General features: G+C 33.3%; 1 protein-coding gene across 8 annotated transcripts in view; it reads right to left on the bottom strand.

Moving 5' to 3' along the window:
• Nucleotides 1–21,101, bottom strand: part of tnika (TRAF2 and NCK interacting kinase a) — a 159,439-nt gene that overhangs the window by 70,772 nt on the left and 67,566 nt on the right. For all 8 annotated transcript variants that reach the window (XM_005163387.5, XM_005163388.5, XM_005163390.5 and 5 more), the window contains 2 exon segments: nt 9,479–9,535; nt 7,580–7,705 (listed from right to left, as the gene is read on the bottom strand). In XM_005163387.5, coding sequence (XP_005163444.1) covers nt 7,580–7,705; nt 9,479–9,535 — 183 coding nt within the window.

Below are 21,101 nucleotides of genomic sequence, written 5' to 3'. Positions count from 1 at the left end.
ATAAAAACATGAATGACCAAAAAAGGTGTAAGGATTTTTTTTATCGTCTAGCTAACAGTTTAAGCTATATTTAAAGCAAAACTTTTATTAGCTACACAAAACAATAACAGGACAATTCACTCAAAAATGAAAGCAGTCACCTTTTGCTTGCTTGTCAGATAAGCCAGGACTTTAGACTTTAAGTGCGTTTTCACTAATTAAATATAGCCATCTTCGAATTTAACATTAACACTAGTAAGGCGATTACAGTGAAATAGTTGCCTGTAAATTTAAATCGGTCGATAGCTCAGCCTGTGCTAAAGTAGATGATGATCTTTTTCATGCAATTTTATTTTCAATCATTCTTGAAAAAAAAAAAATGGAAATCAGTATCAGTATCTGCCCAAATGCTTTTTAATAATTTTTTTTTTTAATTTAATCAATTAGTTGATAGGTAAAAGTAAAAAATGAATGAATATATGAATGAATGAATAAATGAATGAATGAACAATGTATAATTGAATGAATAAATGAATAAATAAATGGTAACTCTTAACACTTATTTTGATGGTCCATTTGAATATTAGTAGACTGCTTAATGTCTGTTGATACTGCTCCATCAACAGACAATTAACTGACAATAAGAAACTACACAGTATAAATATGTGTATAAATGTATGAATAAATGAATGAACAATTAAATAATTAAATGAATAAAAAAAGAATTAATTATTAAATAAATGAATGAAATACATGAATAAATAAATTAACAAATTAATAAATGAATGCATAATTAAATGAATAAATTAATGCATAAATTAATAAATAAATGAATTAATTAATTAATGAATGAATAAATGAATGAATGAATAAAATAAATGAATAAATGATTGAATGAATGAATGGATGCATGAATAATTAATTAAATAAATGTATGAAAATTAAATAAGCAATGAATAAATAAATATATAAAATAAAATAAAATATAATACAATAAATTAATTAATTAATTATTAAATAAATAAATGAATGAATAAATGAATGAATAAATAAATAAATAAATAGAAAATGAATAAATGAAGAATAAATGAATAAAACTATAAAATAAAATAAAATATATTAAATTAAAATGAATAAATAACTAAATGAATGAATGAAATATTAAAAAATAATGAATGAATGAATGAATGAATGAATGAATGAATGAATGAAAATTCTAGGCTGGTTGCATCACTAACAATCACTAACTCAGCTGATCCTCGAACCTTCAAATTTAGCCTTAGTTGTGCAGTAATGTGAAGTGACTTGTGCTCGGAGCTCCTTTAATCGCACTTGAGCAGAGAGTGTCCTGTCTAGACACGGCCTCTGAGCTCAACCCTCAGGTTCCAATACTCCATGTTAGTCGAGCACACAGCAGCTACTCGAGCCGCCGCCTCTGGAAATGGCCTCCAGTTAAATAAGGAAACACTTTGCATTATTCAGTTCTCCGAAACTCAGCATTTGCTGCCGAGTCCAGAGCTGAGCCTCAAAAGAATCGTGAAGTTCATTCGAGGATAAATCGGGTGAAGTTAAGCTCAGTAATCATGAGGTCTTTTAAGCAAATCATAACCTACTTAGGACATGCAAAAAACACAACAACAAATAATTAAAAATAAAACATCATGTGCTGCTTGACCTCTTTAATACTTAATGATTCACTAGAAACTGGTTCTTTTTGTGTCTGGGATGTTATAAAGGAGGAAGAATGAGATCATTGAGCTCTGCTGATGAGGTTGTGTTGTGGTTGACGGCGCTTCTCTATTTTAAGATGCTGACTCATTTTCATAGACTATCACAGTCAGTCTGAGGCTGTGATTCAGCACCAGCGTGTCCGACTAGACAGAGGAGTCTCCAAAAGAGTGTGGGATGTGCAGGCATTTCATAACTACAGTAGATTTTATTTGACTGCATTAGATCTCAGTTACTGCTCTTATTAGCTGCAGTATACTGAAACTAAATTTCCTTTTTTAGGAAAATAAAACACATTTTGCAGGGAAGCATTTCACTGATCAAAAATAGTAGCACAATTGTAAAACTGTTATGATCAATATGTAATGACAACATATTTTGCGTGCTAACCATATAAGATCTAATTTAGTTAGAACATCATGTTACAAATTCGATGAGAGACATTAGATCAAATGTTTAGGTAATTTTAATTTAAAGTAGGAACTTTTTTTTGTTATTTTTTAACAGTGTTAAAAATGTTACAAAACATAGTTAACTAGGTCATAAGTAGGGACAGACAGAATCTGCTGACATTTTTTGCTATTTCTGCACAGAATTAAAAAAAAAAAATCTGCAAATTTATGTGTAATGATTTTGGGAGTATAATAACTAAAGACTTAATATATGACATAAAACATAATAGCTTTTAAACTTTTATTGAATGTTTACAATGCAAATCCAATTAGATCCACTTTTTTGATAAACAAAGCAAGTCTCACATATAATAGATCTACTAAAAGACTATTACTTTACAAACTGTACTGTAAATAAATCATATGAACATTTTCATATCAGTTGATAATATTACTGAAATGAATATAAAAACTGAATAAATATCAATTTATACACATTTATAAGTAAATAAATAGACTCGATGATGGGTTAAAAATCTGCAGAAATTGTGCGGACCTATATAATCTTATAAATAATCTTTCCATTGATGTATGGTTTGTTATGGGTGGACAACATATTTTCTGATATACAATTATTTTAAGTCTGAAATTTGAGAGTTCATTACCTTTAAAAATTGTCCAAATTAGGTTCTTGACAATGCATAACAACCAAAAAGTTTTGATGTATTTACAGAAAGAAATTTACAAAACGCTTTTAAGGAACATAATCTTTATTTAATATTCAAATGATTTTTGGCACTAAAAAATAATAGAATCAATATTTTTATAATATTTAATAATATTTCCCTACATTTATATAACGCTTTTCTAGGCAATTTAATTGCTTTACACATTGGAGGAATCTCCTCAAACACCACCAATATTTTTGATAAAACCAAAAAAATCAATCATTTTGAACAAGACTTTGTGGTTCATGGCCACTTTTCCTAAGAAATATGGTTTTTATGAACTTGCCATTTAGTAACTGAGAATAAACAATAATAATAAAAAAAATGTTTTCAATAAAATAGGTTAGCCGTTTTTAATATTGATAATAAATGTAAAATGTTTATATTCATATTAGACTGATATCTGAAGATACAGGTCACAACTAAAGAGGTAAAGTATAGATGTAGTAGTGAAGTAATAACCAGTAATAATAGCAGTAATAATAATATTAATTATTAATAATAGTAATAATAATAATAATAATAATAATAATAATAATAATAATAATAATAATAATAGTAATAATAGCAATAAATAAAATATATTAACATAAGAAATTGTTATTTCATATTGCAAAAAAAAACTAATACAAATTAACAAAATAAAAAATATAATATAATAAAATATAATGTAATAAAATAAAATAATGTAAAATAAAATAAAATGAAAAATAAAATGTAATATAAAATAATATAATATAAAACAATATAATACAATTTTATATAATATAATATAATACAATATAATATAATATAATATAATATAATATAATATAATATAATATAATATAATATAATATAATATAATATCAGAAAAAAATGCTGGTTTACTGCATCTTTGATTAAACAAAATGTAACCAAGTATGAGTTTTATTTCTTTAAATTATTATTATTATTATTATTATTATTATTATTATTATTATTATTAGTATAAAAATATTTATCTCAAACTTTGAAAAGTAGTGTACAGTAGCTTACTATAAATAAATTATTGTACAAAACTTGAGATGCATCCTTAGAGAAATAATAAATGAACTACAAAAGTAGCAGATGCACTTTCAGAAAGTTATTAGCAATCAGAAATAATTGAAAAGATCTCAAAACCCATTTGTGCATCACATATTCATGAGCACAGCCTCTCATCCGTGTTAAACCAACAAGATTTTTAGCCAACCCTGATGTCAGAACAAGACCTTTAACAGCTAGCACAGCAGCACAAACCAGCAAAAACAGCAGCCTAAAGAAACGTCAAAACGACATGCTGCTGTAAGCTGGTCTTTTTTTAAAGGGCAGCCTTTTATTGCCTCTGCTTCAGTCTGAATAAAATGTGCAATGTGCTGCAAACTAATCTTTGTGCGCTCAGACAAAACTGAAGGGCTAATTTATAGGCTTCGAGCTTAATTCGAAGTTCAGAGCACTAACTGCTGTGTTAAGGCCAAACTGGTGCGAGCGCTCGTAAAATAGAAAGTGCTTATGCAATCGGCAGGAGTGAATGAATTCCTTTGGAAACACGAATGCCAAGAGGACAGCGCCAAACTTGAATGTGGCTTTCAAATCACTTGATCATGCAAAGAGCTTCCTTCTCTCATCCTTTGTCTTCTGGATTTTGATTGGCAGGTCAGAAAGAATATTGAGGAGGTCTGTGGCCCTCGAGCCTCACAGCAGTGGGAATTTCACCCTTCATCCGAAAGGTCTGGTCATTCAAAGACTGTCACTCAGTGGCCACATGTGTCACAAATGCACTTCATTTCCTGTGATGTCTATCTTTATTGGTGCAGCGCTGCGTCTATGCACCCCTGTGTGTCCCTGCTGCCGCTGATAAACAACACAAATTACCCTGCCGCTATCAGACCTGTCCTGTCTTTCAGCAGAGAAGAGAAGTGGACAGAGAGGGAAAGTACAGATCGAAGAAGCAAAGTCCAGACAGCAGACATAGGGAAAACCCTTTCTGACCTTAGAATTGTGATTGTTACTGACTTTAGGTTAAAACAATCTTAACAGAGTGTATTGTTCATTGACTACTGCAAGCGTGCCATTCATAGATTTATCAGAATAGGTCCACTCATATTTGTCAATCACATAAGTCATCTAGTTAGTCTGTGAGACCGACTAGAGAAGATCAACACATTTTGTCTGATGAATCACACGAGTTATCCAAAATTCCATACCTTTGCTTTTGGATTACTTACTTACTTACTCAACAGTGGATGTTTAGTCACACCTGATTGGTGTTTCGTATCATCTAGTTTTCATGAGGTTAGTTGTTAGCCCAACACTCAACCCCCAATCTGGAGGACTTGGGGATACAAACATGCACTACGGACAATTTAGCTTACCCAATTCACCTATAGCGCATGTCTTTGGACTGTTAATGAAACCGAAGCACTGAGGGGAAACTCACGCAAACACAAGGAGAACATGCAAACTCCACACAGAAATGCCAACTGACCAGGTTGTGAGGCAACAGTACTAATCACTGTGCCACCATGTCTCCCACTTGCTTTTGGATAACTGCAATTTTACGAAATCTCAAAATCTCAAGTCAGTCAGTCAAATTTTGCATCCAAATGTCTTGAAAATGGTCGCAAATATAACCACGTCATCCTTATTCTATGCCCCCTCCACTGGCTCCCAGTCAACTTTAAAACAGTTAAAAATTATTTTATTTGTGTTCAAATGATTAAATAAAGCAGCTCCAAAATATCCACCTGATCTTCTGCATCCCTGTAACCCTCCTATATTTTAAGCTCTTGCAACCTTAACATGTGGAAATTTTTTATTCAATGCTGAATAAAGGATTCCCCTTTTTATAAGTTTTCAAATCTCTTCCTAAAGCTCATTTGTTTTCCTTCACTTTTAAGAATTATTGGTCTGTATGTTTTAGAATTTTTTTTTTAATTTGTCTGACAACACTGTATTAAGCAGCCTACTCTTATTGATTTTTCTGGATTTCTGGAAATATAGTTTAGTCAGAATTTTTAGCCCCCTTTGATTTTTTTTTTTTTTTTTTTTAGATATCTCAAATTATGTTTAATAGAGCAAGTACATTTTTACAGCATGTTTGATAATATTTTTTCTTCAAGAGAAAGTCTTATTTGTTTTATTTTGGCAAGAGTAAAAGCAGTTTTAAAAAAAAAAAAAAAACAATTTATGGTCAAAGTTATTAGCCCCTTTAAGCAGCATTTTTTCTCTCTCGATGGTCTACATAACAAACCATCGTTATACAATAACTTGCCTAATTACCCTAACCTGCCTAGTTAACCTAATTAACCTAGTTAAGCCTTTAAATGTCACTTTAAGCTGTATCGAAGTGACTTGAAAAAGGTCTAATAAAATATTATTTAATATCATCATGGCAAGGATAAAAAACAGTTATTAGAAATTAGTTATTAAACTATTATGTTTAGAAATGTGTTGAAAAAAAAATTTCTATGTTAAACAGAAATTGGGAAAAAAAATAGAGGGGGTAATAATTCTGACTTCAACTTTAAGTCTTATCTTGTATTTATGTACAGCATTTTGGTCAGCCATTCAACAGTTTTTAAAGTGCTTTAAAACTAAAATAAAAACTAAAAAAAAATAAATAAAAAAAAAAAAAACAACTAAACCAAACTATTTTAATGCACTTATGAGCTTTTGCTTCTGTGATGTCTGTCATGGCTAAGCAACTATCAGCTGCACTCTCAGATTCACCACCACTGACATACCCTTGCTGTAGTTCTGATACAACACTTAATTATGGACAAAGTTAAAGGCAACAGTGTTTGAGTGCTTCGTGCTTCTCTGAGGTAACTACACTACAGTTACTACTGAAGTGAATATAAACCATACAATCGGGGAAGCTGATTGGTTGTTTCTTATCACAAGACATGCACTGCGCTAGCTGCATATTCAAAACATGAGATGTATTTAACTTGGTGCAATGTAGGTGTGGTTGAAAAACGAGATTGTCACATACAGTATAAACAAAAAGCTTTATGTTAGTCTCATTACAATTAACAAACTCAAGCACACAAATAATACTACAGAAAATCCTGATCGCAAACGTGTATATCTATATACCAAATACCCACATGGAGAGAAAGAGGAGCAATCTTTAGACAGTTCAAAAGTTTGGTGTTTAGGTAGCTGTAGATGAAACCATGATGTACACCATGAGTTTAAAAGATAAGATTAGCTTAAATGTGTGATGCTAATAGATCGAAGATATAAATGGATATTGCATACTCTTTATAAACGAGACTAGGATTTCAAAGCACATTTGCTCTACAGCAGTTACCATTTGAAGTGGATCAAAAATATTCAAAAGCCTTCATAAGATGAGAACAGGTACACATTTTGGTTTTAGGAAAACTTTGAGGAAAGTTTTGATCCACTTTAAATGTTGATTACTATCTCTGCATAGCGTTTGGAGACCTGTACTGGTCAACCCCAAAACATGGTGGCAACATAAAGACATATTTAAATGTTTATAAAAAGATCTCACAGCCTTTACAAAGTTCTAAAACTTCCAAATATTCTTCTCAGGACAAAATGTGTGAAGGCAAGACAATAGCGCTTTGATTCCAGCTCATCAATGTTCACCTATGCCCCATTTATCATTGATACACCCCCCCCCAAAATATCACATACACACAGGGCAGTGTGTGTGTGGGTCACAGATGAATATGCTCTTCCTCCATGTCTACTGACACAGAGGGTCATGTTACTCACCCACAGCTGGTCGTCCACGCCGGGTGGGTTCTTTTTAATAAAGGCACCATAGTAGGTGGCGATGTTCCTGTGGTGAGAGTATTTCTTCAACATGTTGATCTCCGCTTTGATCTCCTCCTCTTCCTCCTGTGAAGACACAAGCAAGCAGGAGATGACGGGATAGCTCACAATTTCTACTTTCTGGAGTAATGCTAGAGGCCTGCAAGACCACTCTGGCCCACTTACAAATGCAGGTGCTTTTTACATGAAGTAGATGGAGGGCAGAGAGCGCAAGATTAGCTCTTGGCCCCATGAATGACATCTTTACTAGAGTGTCCCTCTGGGAGCCTGTTAGGGTCCTCAATTCAATGAGCTCTTCTCAAGATCATGCTGATGAACGGCGATCTGAGCTAATGACAACTCTCTTTATCTGCGCGCTCATTCACTACAGGTCAAACACTAATTTACAGGAACAATCCAATCTGACGGCAGGGTGCCCTCACAACTCCATTAAGTATTTAAAGGATTTTCTATGCATTTCATTTTTACTAATATATATATATATATATATATATATATATATATTTATATATATATATATATATATATATATATATATATATATATATATATATATATATATATATATATATATATATATTTTTTTTTTTTTTTTTTTTTTTATTATTTTTTTTTCCACATCCTGAATGTTTTCAAATCAGTAATTCACCTATATATTTGAGTCCTGATCGGGAGTTAAAGTTTGATTCCGATCGAGTCTGAAACCGCATGATTGGGCCTGATTTCCGATCATGCTATTGGATCTGGAATTGCCTACTAAATACTATAAAATAAAAAGTCGATAAATGGAGTTTTTGGAGAAGTTATTGAAAAAATGTAAGTCACAAATAACTAATTTGCAGGCCTATGTTATATGCGGATAAAATATGTAGACAGAATTCTTTTCATCTTGAATCTTTGTCTTCAATAAAACTTATTTGACAAAAGAATTTCTCATATTTTATAAAGCTTACATAATTGCAATTTTCCTCTTTATTACTGTCTGTAAAACTATTTGAAACAATCTGTTGTGTATAATGCACTAAAAAAAGCTGTTGATTAGAAATAATGACTTTTCTAGTCTTTGAAATCCATTTTAAAAGAGTTTGTTGAGATGTACTACAAAGTATGTCTCAAATCTGCAGTACTGTCAACCTGTACTGCATCCCAAGCATTTTAAGACACTACATCTATAAACCCAGCAGAAAAGGTTTTGTAGTAGCCACAGTCCATCATATAAACAGTACAGGGAGGCCGTTTCATGCTACAAAACAAGGATCCAGTCAATCCGCTAATCAAGCGCTATTCACCCTGAAATAACGAGGGGCAGGCACAAGCCATTACAAACACATCCAACGGTGGCCAGTGAAAACCATAACAGCCTGTGAATTGAATTCGCTATGGTATTTCAAAATCTACAACAGCTTATTAAATGCTAAATTGACTTTAGATTAAAAATAAAAGGCGAGATTGGAAAAATCTGCCGTAAAAAGACCAGCCGTGGCTGAAATACTGATTCAAATGCAACTGCTTTCAAAATAAACAAAAACAGACTGTCGTTTTAGACAACTCTACAGAAGACATTATTGTTTTTTTATTATCTTTTCCCCACTGTTATAAAGGAGGATGCTAAAAGGTGATTAGGAAGACGTCATACTTTATCACCCAGAGAATAAATGAGGAAGAAACTAAGCCCGGAGGATATATGGCTATAATAAAACGTCAAAAATAAGACCAGCTAAGCCTGAAGATTTGTGATTTGAGCCGAGGACTCTTCAAGAGGCTTTGACGTCTTGTCTGTGAAAGAACTTCGAAAATAAATAGAGGTCAATACAGAAGATATGATGAAAATGAACTCACCCCTGTGACATCCATGCACTTGATAGCAGCCAGTTGACCTGTTTTGACATGTCGGCCCTGCAGAGAAACAAACAGAGATTGTGATTAGGAAAAAGCACATTACTTTGAATATTATTGCGACTTGATCATGGGAAACAAACACTAAGTTTACATCAAAATGGAAAAGATTTATCATATTAAACATTCCAGCTCTAAACAAAGTAACAAGCAGCAGTTTCCAATTACATAAATTGATTGTGCAGATTAATGAAATAAAGGCAGAAGACATGAAATGTCAACAACATATCTTAATGCTTAGGCTAGCTGACCTCAATTACATCATTTTCTGTTTATCCAAACAAACACACCCTGGGAAAACGGTTCACAAAGAAACAATTGTTGTATAATTGGTTATTAATTACTACAAAACAAAAGCAGGTTGGTTAAACCTATATTTAATTTGATTACTCATGTCAATGTAATAAAACAATAGTCTTTGTTTACTATGTTTTTTGTCTTAAGCATTCTGTAAAGAGCAAGACTGCCATGCACACTTCATACAATCATGATGTGATTTTTATATTAAAAGGCTCCTTTCTTTTAAAGATAAGGACATTAAAACAGGTTTAGTCAGTTAAAATGTAAAACCTTTAATGATACAAATAAGAATCACTCATTTTGATTAATAAATACAGTAAAAAGTAGCAATTTTTATATTTTACAAACTAAGGGTGCTTTCACACCTAGACTTTTGCTTTGGAACCTGGCACGTTTCCCCCATTCGTTTAGTAAAAGTGAAATAAGCAATCGTGCTCAGATCTGCACCAAAACAATCTGTCTGAGATCGCCTGAATGAGGTGGTCTATGCTTGATTAAAACGAACTCTGGAGCGGATTGATTGTAGTGAGAAAGCAATGTGATCAAACAAACTATACCGAACCAGGCTATATCATTGTGTGTTATTGATTAGTAATAGGTATACAGTATATAGCTATATAAAGAGAGGATGATGATTAGGGCGGGATGTCATAATTCCTACCGGTAAATGTGCGTTTCATGTCAAATACAAAAGTGAAATCACGCTGAAGTATTAACGAGAGCTGTTTATCAGTAAGGGAAATCGACAGAACTGCAATCTTGGTTTATCTGTTTTCTCTCTATAATGTAAAGCCTATAATGCTGTGGGTGTCACCATTCAAAATTAAAGGGCAGCTTTTTGCTTATAATGTCTTGTTGCTCATAAACAAAAATTAAAGCTGAGCATGACTGAAAAATAAACAGGAGAACTCTGACCTATTTGAGGAGAGTTGACTCGTACTTGACTTGTTTTAGCTATTTTGTTCTATTTAGAAACTTTGCAGTGCAAAAACGAACTGCACCAAGAACAGAAATAAACATTGTAACAATTTTAATCACTGTTTTGAAACAAAACAATTGATCTACAGGTGTGAAAGCACATTAAAATTAGTATTTTTGTTATTTTAAATATTGTAAATCAGTTCAAGCTCACTGTTAAAAAAAAAAAAAACTTAATTTAAAGTTGCATACATTAAATGTTGTATATTATTATATGATTAACCTTAATAAAAAGCTTTTTCTGCTGTTTATTTATGAATTATTTATCGTTCAGACTCAACATTAGCTTTGCTGTTGAAAATGTCTCTATTTAACTGTAGTTTGACAGTGACTTGACTGACAATATTAGAATTGACATTTTAAATTGCCAATTCTTTCCTCTCCATTTGCACCAGACACTTTCTTACAAACACTTTATGTTTCTGTGAATACATTGTGCAATTCTGAGGGTGCTTCATGCAGATGAGTGGACTAAACAAACCACTTGTGTTTTTTTCCTCTCCATGTGTACCAGACACCTTTATCAAAACTTTACTACAAGGACTTTATAAAAGTATTAAATATATATATATATATATCATGGCATATATTGCTATATTGCTGCCTTCTAAAGTGCTTCTTTTATCCTCATTTGCAAATCTCTTTGTATTAAAGTGTCTGCTAAAGCAATAAATGTAGGTAATGAACTGCCCAGTAGATTTGACAGATTTTTTGTCTTACAGCAGCTACTATTGCAGTTCTCATTTTCACATGATCCTTTAAAAAGAGTCAAGAGTGGAGAACAATTCATTATTTAAAAAATAAATAAAAAAATAAAATAAAATAAATAAAAAAACTCAGTGCAGCTGCATTAGCTAAATATCATTAAACCACCCACAGAAGCTTACTGGCCTTCAACAGTTAAATACGCACACACAATTCTTAAATCACACTCACATGGAGGTTTACACAGTCTCTGTCCCCATTCCTGAATCACAAGGAGGTTTTTTTTTTTCATAATTAAAGTCATTGCAGTATGAATTGTGTCAGAGTAGCTAACCCCAGATTTCACAGTGTTTACACTGAAGGGGGATAAAGGAATGTTTGGCACGTCTTCATACTCATTACGTCCCAATCCTCCGTTAGCTCTTAAAACATTAGTATTTCTTAAAAGACCCGGTTTATACCTGATATTAAGATGTATTTATTTATCCCATCACAAAAGATGTACAGGTGTGAACTGGGCCTGAAAGGTTTAGAGCTTGTCTTTGTTGTTCTGTTGAAGTGGGCAGGATTTACACTTTGCCTTCTAAAGTGGTAAGTTTGGTTTGAAAGTAGGCCAGTCACAATAATCAATATCGACTTATCACACAACACATGGAAATTATTAAAATAAATTAAAATAATTTTTGATGATGCAATATTTATCGCCCTTAAACAATTCTAGCAACATTTTAGCTGATTGAACCTCTCTATCTCTATTGGAGGTGACAGTGTCAGTATGGTTTTAAAATATCACTATCACTATAGTATTTACCATAAATTACTTTATGGTGCATATTTTCATTTGGGTGTCTGACAACTGAAAACAGATCTGGTAGCAGATATTGCAGCCTCAAAACCTTGCACTTTTTTGTTAACATTTATTATCATATATTTAGGACATGCATTTTCACATTCTGATTCCAATGCCTAATTAATAAATTGTTAAAATGACTATAATTAAATAAAATAGTATGTGTTCTTTGGAAGAGTGTACTTGCATTGCGATGATATATTTTCATTCTGCCATTATATAATGAGTGGCATACAATGGTCTTAAAATGACAATAATATTTAACGCAATATATTTTGGTCCAACATATTGTACAACCAAAAATACATTTCAAGACAGGCCTATTTGAAAGCAAAAATAAATAAATAAATAAAAATGAAAGTGGAAAACAAAGTTCTCACCAGTTTTTTTATTCTAAAACAAATTTTCAGCATTCAGCTTTGTTTTGTTACAAGTTAATGATTAATGATATTAATTAAATGATGCCTCAGGTCATTGTCTACTTTCAAATTCATACATATATTGCATAAGCTTATTTCATACAGTAATATTAGATTGCGAGATCAGAATATGTATACCCACCCAAACAAGTATTTAAGTAATGTGTTCATTGGATACACATTTCATGAACTGGTTTAAGAGATTAAAAACATTGTTTGACATATTTAGCCACACTACTACTCCCTTTATTCTGGTTTTGCCTATTGACCTTATTCTACAATGCAGAAGTGCGCCTGTTTTCGCGATTGTTTTAGAACGTCCGATTCAGTCGCCTATGGGAGAAATGACTAGGAATAATAAACGGCAGAAAACGGTCAAACTACTTGCTCTACAAACAAATGTTTGCATGACATTACAGACCAAGTGAAATAATGCAATAAGAAAATATTAGTTTATAACACCAAACAGCGAAACAAGCAGTTTTTAATGTCTAAAAATGAATGGAAATGAATAAGACTGGAAGTCTTGAGCCAAAAAGATTCAAATGGCTGCGCCCGCTCATCGGCGAAAAATAAGGTGAATATAGCAGGGATTCACATGATTTGACATGCAGGTAAAGCATATCCTCAAGTATCTGCCATGTCCTACTCCTGATGTAGGGGACAGGCATGGAAACATTCAGCCAATCGGCAGCCGGCACTCATTTAAATTAAATCAGTCTCCCACCTTGACACCCAGCAACACACTTGCTTCAGAAGGCAGACAAACAGATAGAGGGATAAAGACAGCAAAGCACTAGAGGAAGTAAACAGAGATACGGTGGATCAAGATATCTTGACAGTTAAATGTCAGAACAAAAGGAAATCAGAAAAGCATAGCCTGAGATTCAGAACTCAACATAACATTAGGCTGAACGTCCTTGACTATTTGTCGGTGGGCCAAAAGAAAGATTGTCAAACAAATGACAAGACTACCTGAGAGGCCGCATTACTGCTTATAAATTTAAGTTATCCAAATAAGATTTTAGAATTTGGCATTGACAAAAAGGGTCTTTTTAAATTTCTAGCTTTTATAATTATAAAGTCATTAATTACATTAGGTGTTGACTTATCAAACAGCAATCAACTGTTGAAATCATTCAGTATTGTTTAAACATGTACAAAGTTATCCACAATCTGTCACCAATTATTATCAAAAAATTTCATCAATGAAGTATTTAAATAAATATTTTAGGTTTTACTGCAATATTATGACAAATTTTGGACTATCCCCTAGTACCCCAGGTTCAATGATCGGTCAGAGGCTTCAAATAAATTTAAATTCATTTAATGAATCAAATGGATAAAGCATACAGAATTAAACTATTACTGCATAGGATGAAGTAAAAATCATCAAAAAATCCTTCACAAAGAAAAAACTACTTTTATTATCGCAATGACAATTAATATATACCGTAGGGTAAATAAGAATTCAACATGTCACCATTTTCTCAGACAGCATACGTCTAAAGGTGCCGTTGACTTAAAATTTTTACCAGATGTTGATAACAACCAAAGAAATACATTCACAGTATATATAAAGAAAACAAGTCTAATTAGTTAACAACTAAAGTTATGTGTAATAAAATTAAATGACAAGAAAAATCATTGAACAAATGAAAAAAGGAATGTGTAGAAAGGCAGTGAAAGCCCAGACAGCAGCTGAAATCTGTCAGTAGTTTTTCAACCCTCTGCCCTTGTCAGTGTAAATTACTATCAGCTGCCTTAGTCCAATATCTACATAAGCAGGATGACGAATATGAAAATAAACAAGCAATGCAAGACAATGATTCAAAACACAACCAAGAAAACTCTCAAATGATTTGAGAAAAAGAAAATCAAGCTGTAGAATGGCCCATCCAATCCCCTAACCTGAATCCAATAGAAAATACAAAATAAAGATCAGCTGTATAGACAAAACACACAGAACCATCAAGATTGTTAAAGTCTGTGGAAAAAATTAAAATAAAATTAAAATCATATCTTAGCAATGCATGTGTCTTCATTCTCCACATGAGAAGTGTCTTTAGGATGCCATAAACTAATGATTCGCATATTGATTATAGTATTGTTTTCAGTAGTGTGTTATCCATATCTCCATATACAGTATATGCTTTTGCATATGAATGTTTGGTTCATCAAATCTACACCAACATGTCGGTTTTATTCATTTAGTCTAGTGCAAATTACCCACTTACAAAAACTCCCCTTATAATTACAAAAGCTGCAAAAGTATTCCTTTCTTACATAGTATCAGCAGTTTGTTTATGCTGAGAAACCAGTTATAATGTAAACACTCAAAACAAAAACAAACTGATGAATCATGCTTAGATCAAATTAAAATGCCTCAAAATTGCTCATTTCACTTCTTTACTTTAAATGTACCACATTTTACAGATTTGAATCTTTTTAAATTGCAGATTTGAATCTTCTTTTTTTTGCCTAATTACATTTAATATTATTCCTTTTTGTGGGATATTTGTCACATTTCCAACCCTGGTCAGATCAAACAGAATTCAGCTTTGTGGGAAAGCATAGCCTGAGATTTAGAACTCAACATAGCCTAAGCTGAACGTCCTTGACTATTTGTCAGTGGGCCAAAAGAGAGATTGTCAGGCAAATGACAAGACCACTTCAGAGGCCCCATTACTGGGTAAAAAAAAAAAAAAAATTCATCTCATGTAAACATGCACAGTCTCTTACCATAGCATAATATCCCACACATATACACATACACACACACACACACACACACACACACACACACACACACACACACACACACACACACACACAGAAAGAGAGTGAAAGCGAGGGAGAGAGGGGAGTTGCTTTTTTTAAGGCCTCATTGAATAGATTCAGCTGTCATTCAGAAGAAAAATCCAATTCTCTTTTTTCCCAAACTGAACATGAAGAGTTATTCCACTATCAGCAGGTGTTCAACCATTGATTTCAACCCTGAACCTCAAAAACATGCCATCTACAGTATGACTAAACAAACACACTACAAACCGATGACCCGGTTTCATCCCCTAATGCACAATAGTCTCACCCTTATATAGGCATTGGATTGCATTATAATGTATGTGATCCTTATAAAGTCAGCAGAGAGTCTGTGCTTTAACAAAACGCAGCTCCATTCAGCCATAGGTCTTTGTGACCTAGATCGGCAGTAACAGCTTGCATGAATGAGGATTATTGGATTTAAAAAAGCATATCTTATGAATGCTGTATACTTCTGGCTGTATATCTCCTGAGCTCTGACTCTTAATGGCATCGCTCAACAGCAGGTTACAAACAGGAATTACTGTATAATAATAGAAATCGCTCGCTCTCTGCCGGAGTAAACAGAGCAGGGATGAAAGAGGCCGTGAAGATGAACTGAGCTTTTTCTGTACTGATGAAATTAAAATCCACAGACCAAACACTTCAAAAGGCGGTAGAAATAACATGGAATATATGAATGCAGTAATGACTCTGATCTCAAATCGTATTATAGTATTACCACTGTGGTAGTTTTCTAAAATTTCCCAAGGTAAAAGGACATTGGTACAAAAAAAGAAGTTTTTGATGTTTGTTGTTGACTGTAGCGGTGTGGTGGCAGGGAAAGGCAGGACTAAGTAAAGTTCATTAACTAACATTAAGTCCACTAATGGCTCCCATAACAAGCATGTAAATGGGTTTCAACAGGGTCTACTTGATGCATGACATCCTTCATCCTCCTCTATCTGGTTTGACTTCTTGTCCAGTAGGTACAATTTCACATCAATAAAGGGATAGATGGATGGATAGAGGGAGCACGAGTGGGAGGGATGGATGGATGTGTGCCATTACTGATATTAGTTTCAAGCTACTTTATCAATATCTCAAATTAAAACCTGAAGAACTGTCTAAATATTGTAAGATCTAATTTACAGCATTAAAAATCTAAACAAATAAAATAAATAACTGGTTAACACTGAAATAATAAAACATAATCCAGTATATTAGGGTAGAAAATAATAATGTACTCTAATGTAAATTCAATATGTAATGTATGGTGTATTTATATAGCGCATTTATCGTTTATGGCCATCAAAAGTGCTTCGCAATCATTGGAAGGGTCTCTCTACACCCCCACCATTGTGCAGCATCTATTTGGATGATGCAACGGCGGCCACAGGACAACGACGCCAGTGTGCACACCACACACCAGCTACTGATGGACTGGAGTGACAGTGATAGAGCCAATTCAGCGAATAAGAATTGTTAGGAGGCCATGAGAGCCGATGGAGGGAATTTGGCCAGGACAACCGGGTTACACCCTTACTTTTTATGAGAAGTGCCATGGGATTTTAATGACTACAGAGAGTCAAGACCTTGGTTTAACGTCTCATTCGAAAGATGGCGCTCACTGACAGTATGGTAACCTCTTCATTTCACTGGGGCATTAGGACTCGCACAGACCCCAGGTTGAGTGCCCTGATATGTAATGGTTGTGGCTATAAACACTTTTATTATTTAAAAAATATTTATTTTCCAATTGATGTTTAACACATCAAGAAACTGCAGAAAGCACAGCATTTCCAATTATTATTATTTGTTTATTCTATTGTGAAGAATGTTTTAGTTTGGCTGGAAAACAGGAGTTTATTTTTTGTAAGTGAAAATATTATTAGCTCTCTTAAGAACCATGAATTTTTTCGATTGGCTACAAAACAAACCGCTGTTTTACAATGTGTTGCCTAACTTTCCAAGCTAACATGGGTAACATGTAGTGAAGCTTTTAAGCCTTACACTTTAAGTTAAATAATAAAATCTTGCAAAATAACAAGTAAAATATTATGTCCAGTCATAATGGCAAAGACAAACAAAATTAGTTAAAAACAAATCTCAATTTGAAAATACTTTTCAAAAATATATCATTCACAGGAGGGCTGATAATTGTGAATTTAAACACATTTTTTTACTATAATTTTGCCGTTTATATAGTAACAACAAACGCCAATCATGTCAATCTACTCTGGCAAAAATAGCACAAATAAATAATAATACTGACAGAAAAAAAGATCTTCGCTAATTGACTGCTAAGCTCTTGGATGGACATTCAAATCTCCCAGTGTTCCCTAATTAGCAACAGAGACCTGATATTGAATATGTCATTACGAGGCTGCCATAACATGTCAGAAATTTGCAAGTGGTTTCTGCAGTTTCACTGACAGCCAATAGTAATTTGCCTTGACTGACACTAGCAGTTAAAGTGCTGCTGTTTGACAGAGTCTCGCCGCCTTATTTTGCAGCATTACATGATTGAGTTAGCAAGAGGATGAGAGACAAAGGCCCGCAGAGGTGAGACGACGGGGATCGCCTGCAGTGTCAGGAAAACAACCGGCTTTAATGAGATAGCCAAACTGTTTAAGATGCAGGAGAGAAGCGTTGCTCCATTCCCGCTGAAACCAATCCGCCAGTGGCTTCTCCGCATGGATGCAGAGACGCGGCGCAAGCTGAACGTTCCTGATAACACTCAACTGACTTTTTCCATTGGCGCTGAATTGCCAATTCACACCAGGGCAAAACTTTTGACCTCTAAGGTGTCTAAAAACTACAAGAACAGACTTGAAGTTACGTTTTAGAAATATTAGAGGAGGTCAACAGCTGGAAGGTAGACCTGTGTTTTGCTATGACTGAACATTTAAACACTGAGGCTTATTCAGCAGTGCTAATGGGGGAAATGCTTGAGCGTCAGCCTGCTTCAATCTGTCATTTCACAGCAGCCGATCAGCAAAACTCTCCACACGCTGCTCGAGTGCTACATGAAGGCTGCAGAAAGCATTGCCAAAACATTCAGAGTGAAAGTTACACCCCGTTCACAGACTTGTGGCTAAACGGAAGCGTGAAGCAGAGTGGAAGTGTCACATTCATTCTCCGTAGGTGTCACATTCATGCACTGTGGGCAAACTCATGCAGGGTATTGTGGCATCAGTAATATCATCAGTATAATAATCAGTATATCAACCTGCAAACATCAAGAACAAACAGGAAAATCAAAACACTTGAAACAGAGTCAAGTTACTCCTTTGCTGTCTACTGCTTTCTTTATATGGCTTGCTTGCCTTGTCAATTGTCATACAGCAGCCATACCTTTTTTTAAAGAGACGCACATTGACATTTTATTATGCTGCATGATGCGCTAAAAAATCAGATTGGTACACACAAAATAAGTTATTGAAACATAATTAATTAAATATCAATCAAGAGAGCTATTTTTGGGTATTTATCTTCAGGAAATCACTGAAGGCATATATCATGTTATCATAACAATCTAATGTGTCAATAAGATCATAACTGTACAGTGTATTTACACAGTGGCCTTTTTCATCTATGTAAACACACCAAAAACAACATTAACATTATAGCAGACACTGTAAAAAGCTCATTCTCAGCCACTAGACCTTACTGACAGGGTACTCGAGTGTCAGAATGTTGTGAGACTGCTGTACAGGAGTTATGATTATGGATTATAGATCGCGAAATTTAGCGGGTTTTTTTGCGTTTTTTTTTTTTAAGCATGACGGTAAAGCATGAACGCGGTTATGATTATGAATATATTAAAATGTATTTTTTTGGCATAAAAATTCATAATACTGACAAAAAAATACTACTTTGTGCATCTCCTTACTTCTGGGTTCTGCAATACTGCCATTGTGGTTTTGAGTGGGGTCCTGAAAATTCTTTGTTCGAAGGGCTATTTACCCCTTCCCCTTAGCCCTACAACTTCAAGCTAAACAGAATTGGGACAGTCCTCCCCCTTGGCGTAAACGTGCAAAACGAGGGGTAGGGGTAAGGTAAAGGGCTAAGGGGTAGAATTGAGATTGGGTCAAAGTCACTTTCCAGAACTTTTTCATTCACTGTTTCTTATTGGTGTAATGGTTGATAATAATAATAAAAAAATTTTGATTGATATTTTTACAAAATTCTATATATTGTGCAGTGATAATATAGATATTCAATATTTATCAATAACAACAACAACCAAAAACAACAAACTGAACAACAACAGGTTTCAACAACTTTGAAAGTTGCTGTTGTTGATAATAATTAGGGATGTAACCGATTACGGTCGATCAATAATTCATAAATCAAATCACTTTTTTTTTTAATAGCACATGTGCTGCTGATGATGCGACAACAAAAGTGATTTTATTTAATGATTCATACGTATCACAACCCACAGTTCAAAACACACATTGTCTTTGGATTAACATTTTTTTTACTGGTCGAATAATCCTAAATTTGTAACAATCACAGAGAGAGAGAGAGCATCCCTCAAGTCATTCAAATCACATGTATGAAAGCATTTAGGCTTTCCTGTAAAATATAATGATGACGGAAGTGAGTGTAGGTTATTTGGGATGTGGTAGGTTTCATTAGGGGTTTTTTCTGTCACTACTTGTTTAGTCTGCATTAATGCATTCAGTGTAAGCAGTACAACTAATCATTAAAAGATCAGGATCTCAACACCCTCGCAACAAATTATAAATGATGGTGATTTGCATATGTTTGTTAAACCTTTGAATCGCTGCATTCAAATCTGAAAACGCAAAAATTGAGAAAGAGATTTTTAGTCTTTTGAGTCAGTTATAAACAGTCAAATAACACAGAAGTACTGGGATAAAAGTTCATAGTTTAGTATATGTTTATTGTAAGATTAAAATTATCATCATACATTTAACTTTATGCTTAAAAGTTTTAGGCAGAAATGACATTATTTAACCAGTATGTGGCAACAACCAACCATCCAAAACATGCCACTGAAAAAAATCTTTAAAAATAAGACATCTAGCAATGAAACAAAGTTTTATGAATGAATAACTTAATAATTTATTTAAAATTATAGACTAAAAATAAATATGAAATGTACAATTTTTTTTTGTAATTTTAGATTTCTACGTTTAGTAACCGTAGTAGTAACAGTGAATTTTTCACAGTACTGAATATTTTACAATTTATTTTTTTTCAGCTGATTATTTCTTCATTTTATTTGTAATTTGTAAGTTCTGTTTGTTAAAACCAAAACTTTCTTGCAGTACAGTTTTTGTAATAAATGGAAAGCAAATTATATTTGTATCCTCCACTTTTTGGCTGATCTGAAAAGTGGTCCAATCTGTGACAAAAAAACCGTGAGATTCTTGATCCGTTACACCACTAATAATAATGATGATGATAATAACAATAATAAAACTACTTTCGTCAATCAAGATATTTACTTATTAAATACAATTGCATTTTTAAAAAA

Source organism: Danio rerio, chromosome 2, assembly GCF_049306965.1.
Source record: "Danio rerio strain Tuebingen ecotype United States chromosome 2, GRCz12tu, whole genome shotgun sequence".
Classification (NCBI taxonomy): Eukaryota; Metazoa; Chordata; class Actinopteri; order Cypriniformes; family Danionidae; genus Danio; species Danio rerio.
The sequence above is the reverse complement of the archived record's forward strand: the minus strand, read 5'-3'. Positions and strand labels throughout refer to the sequence as shown.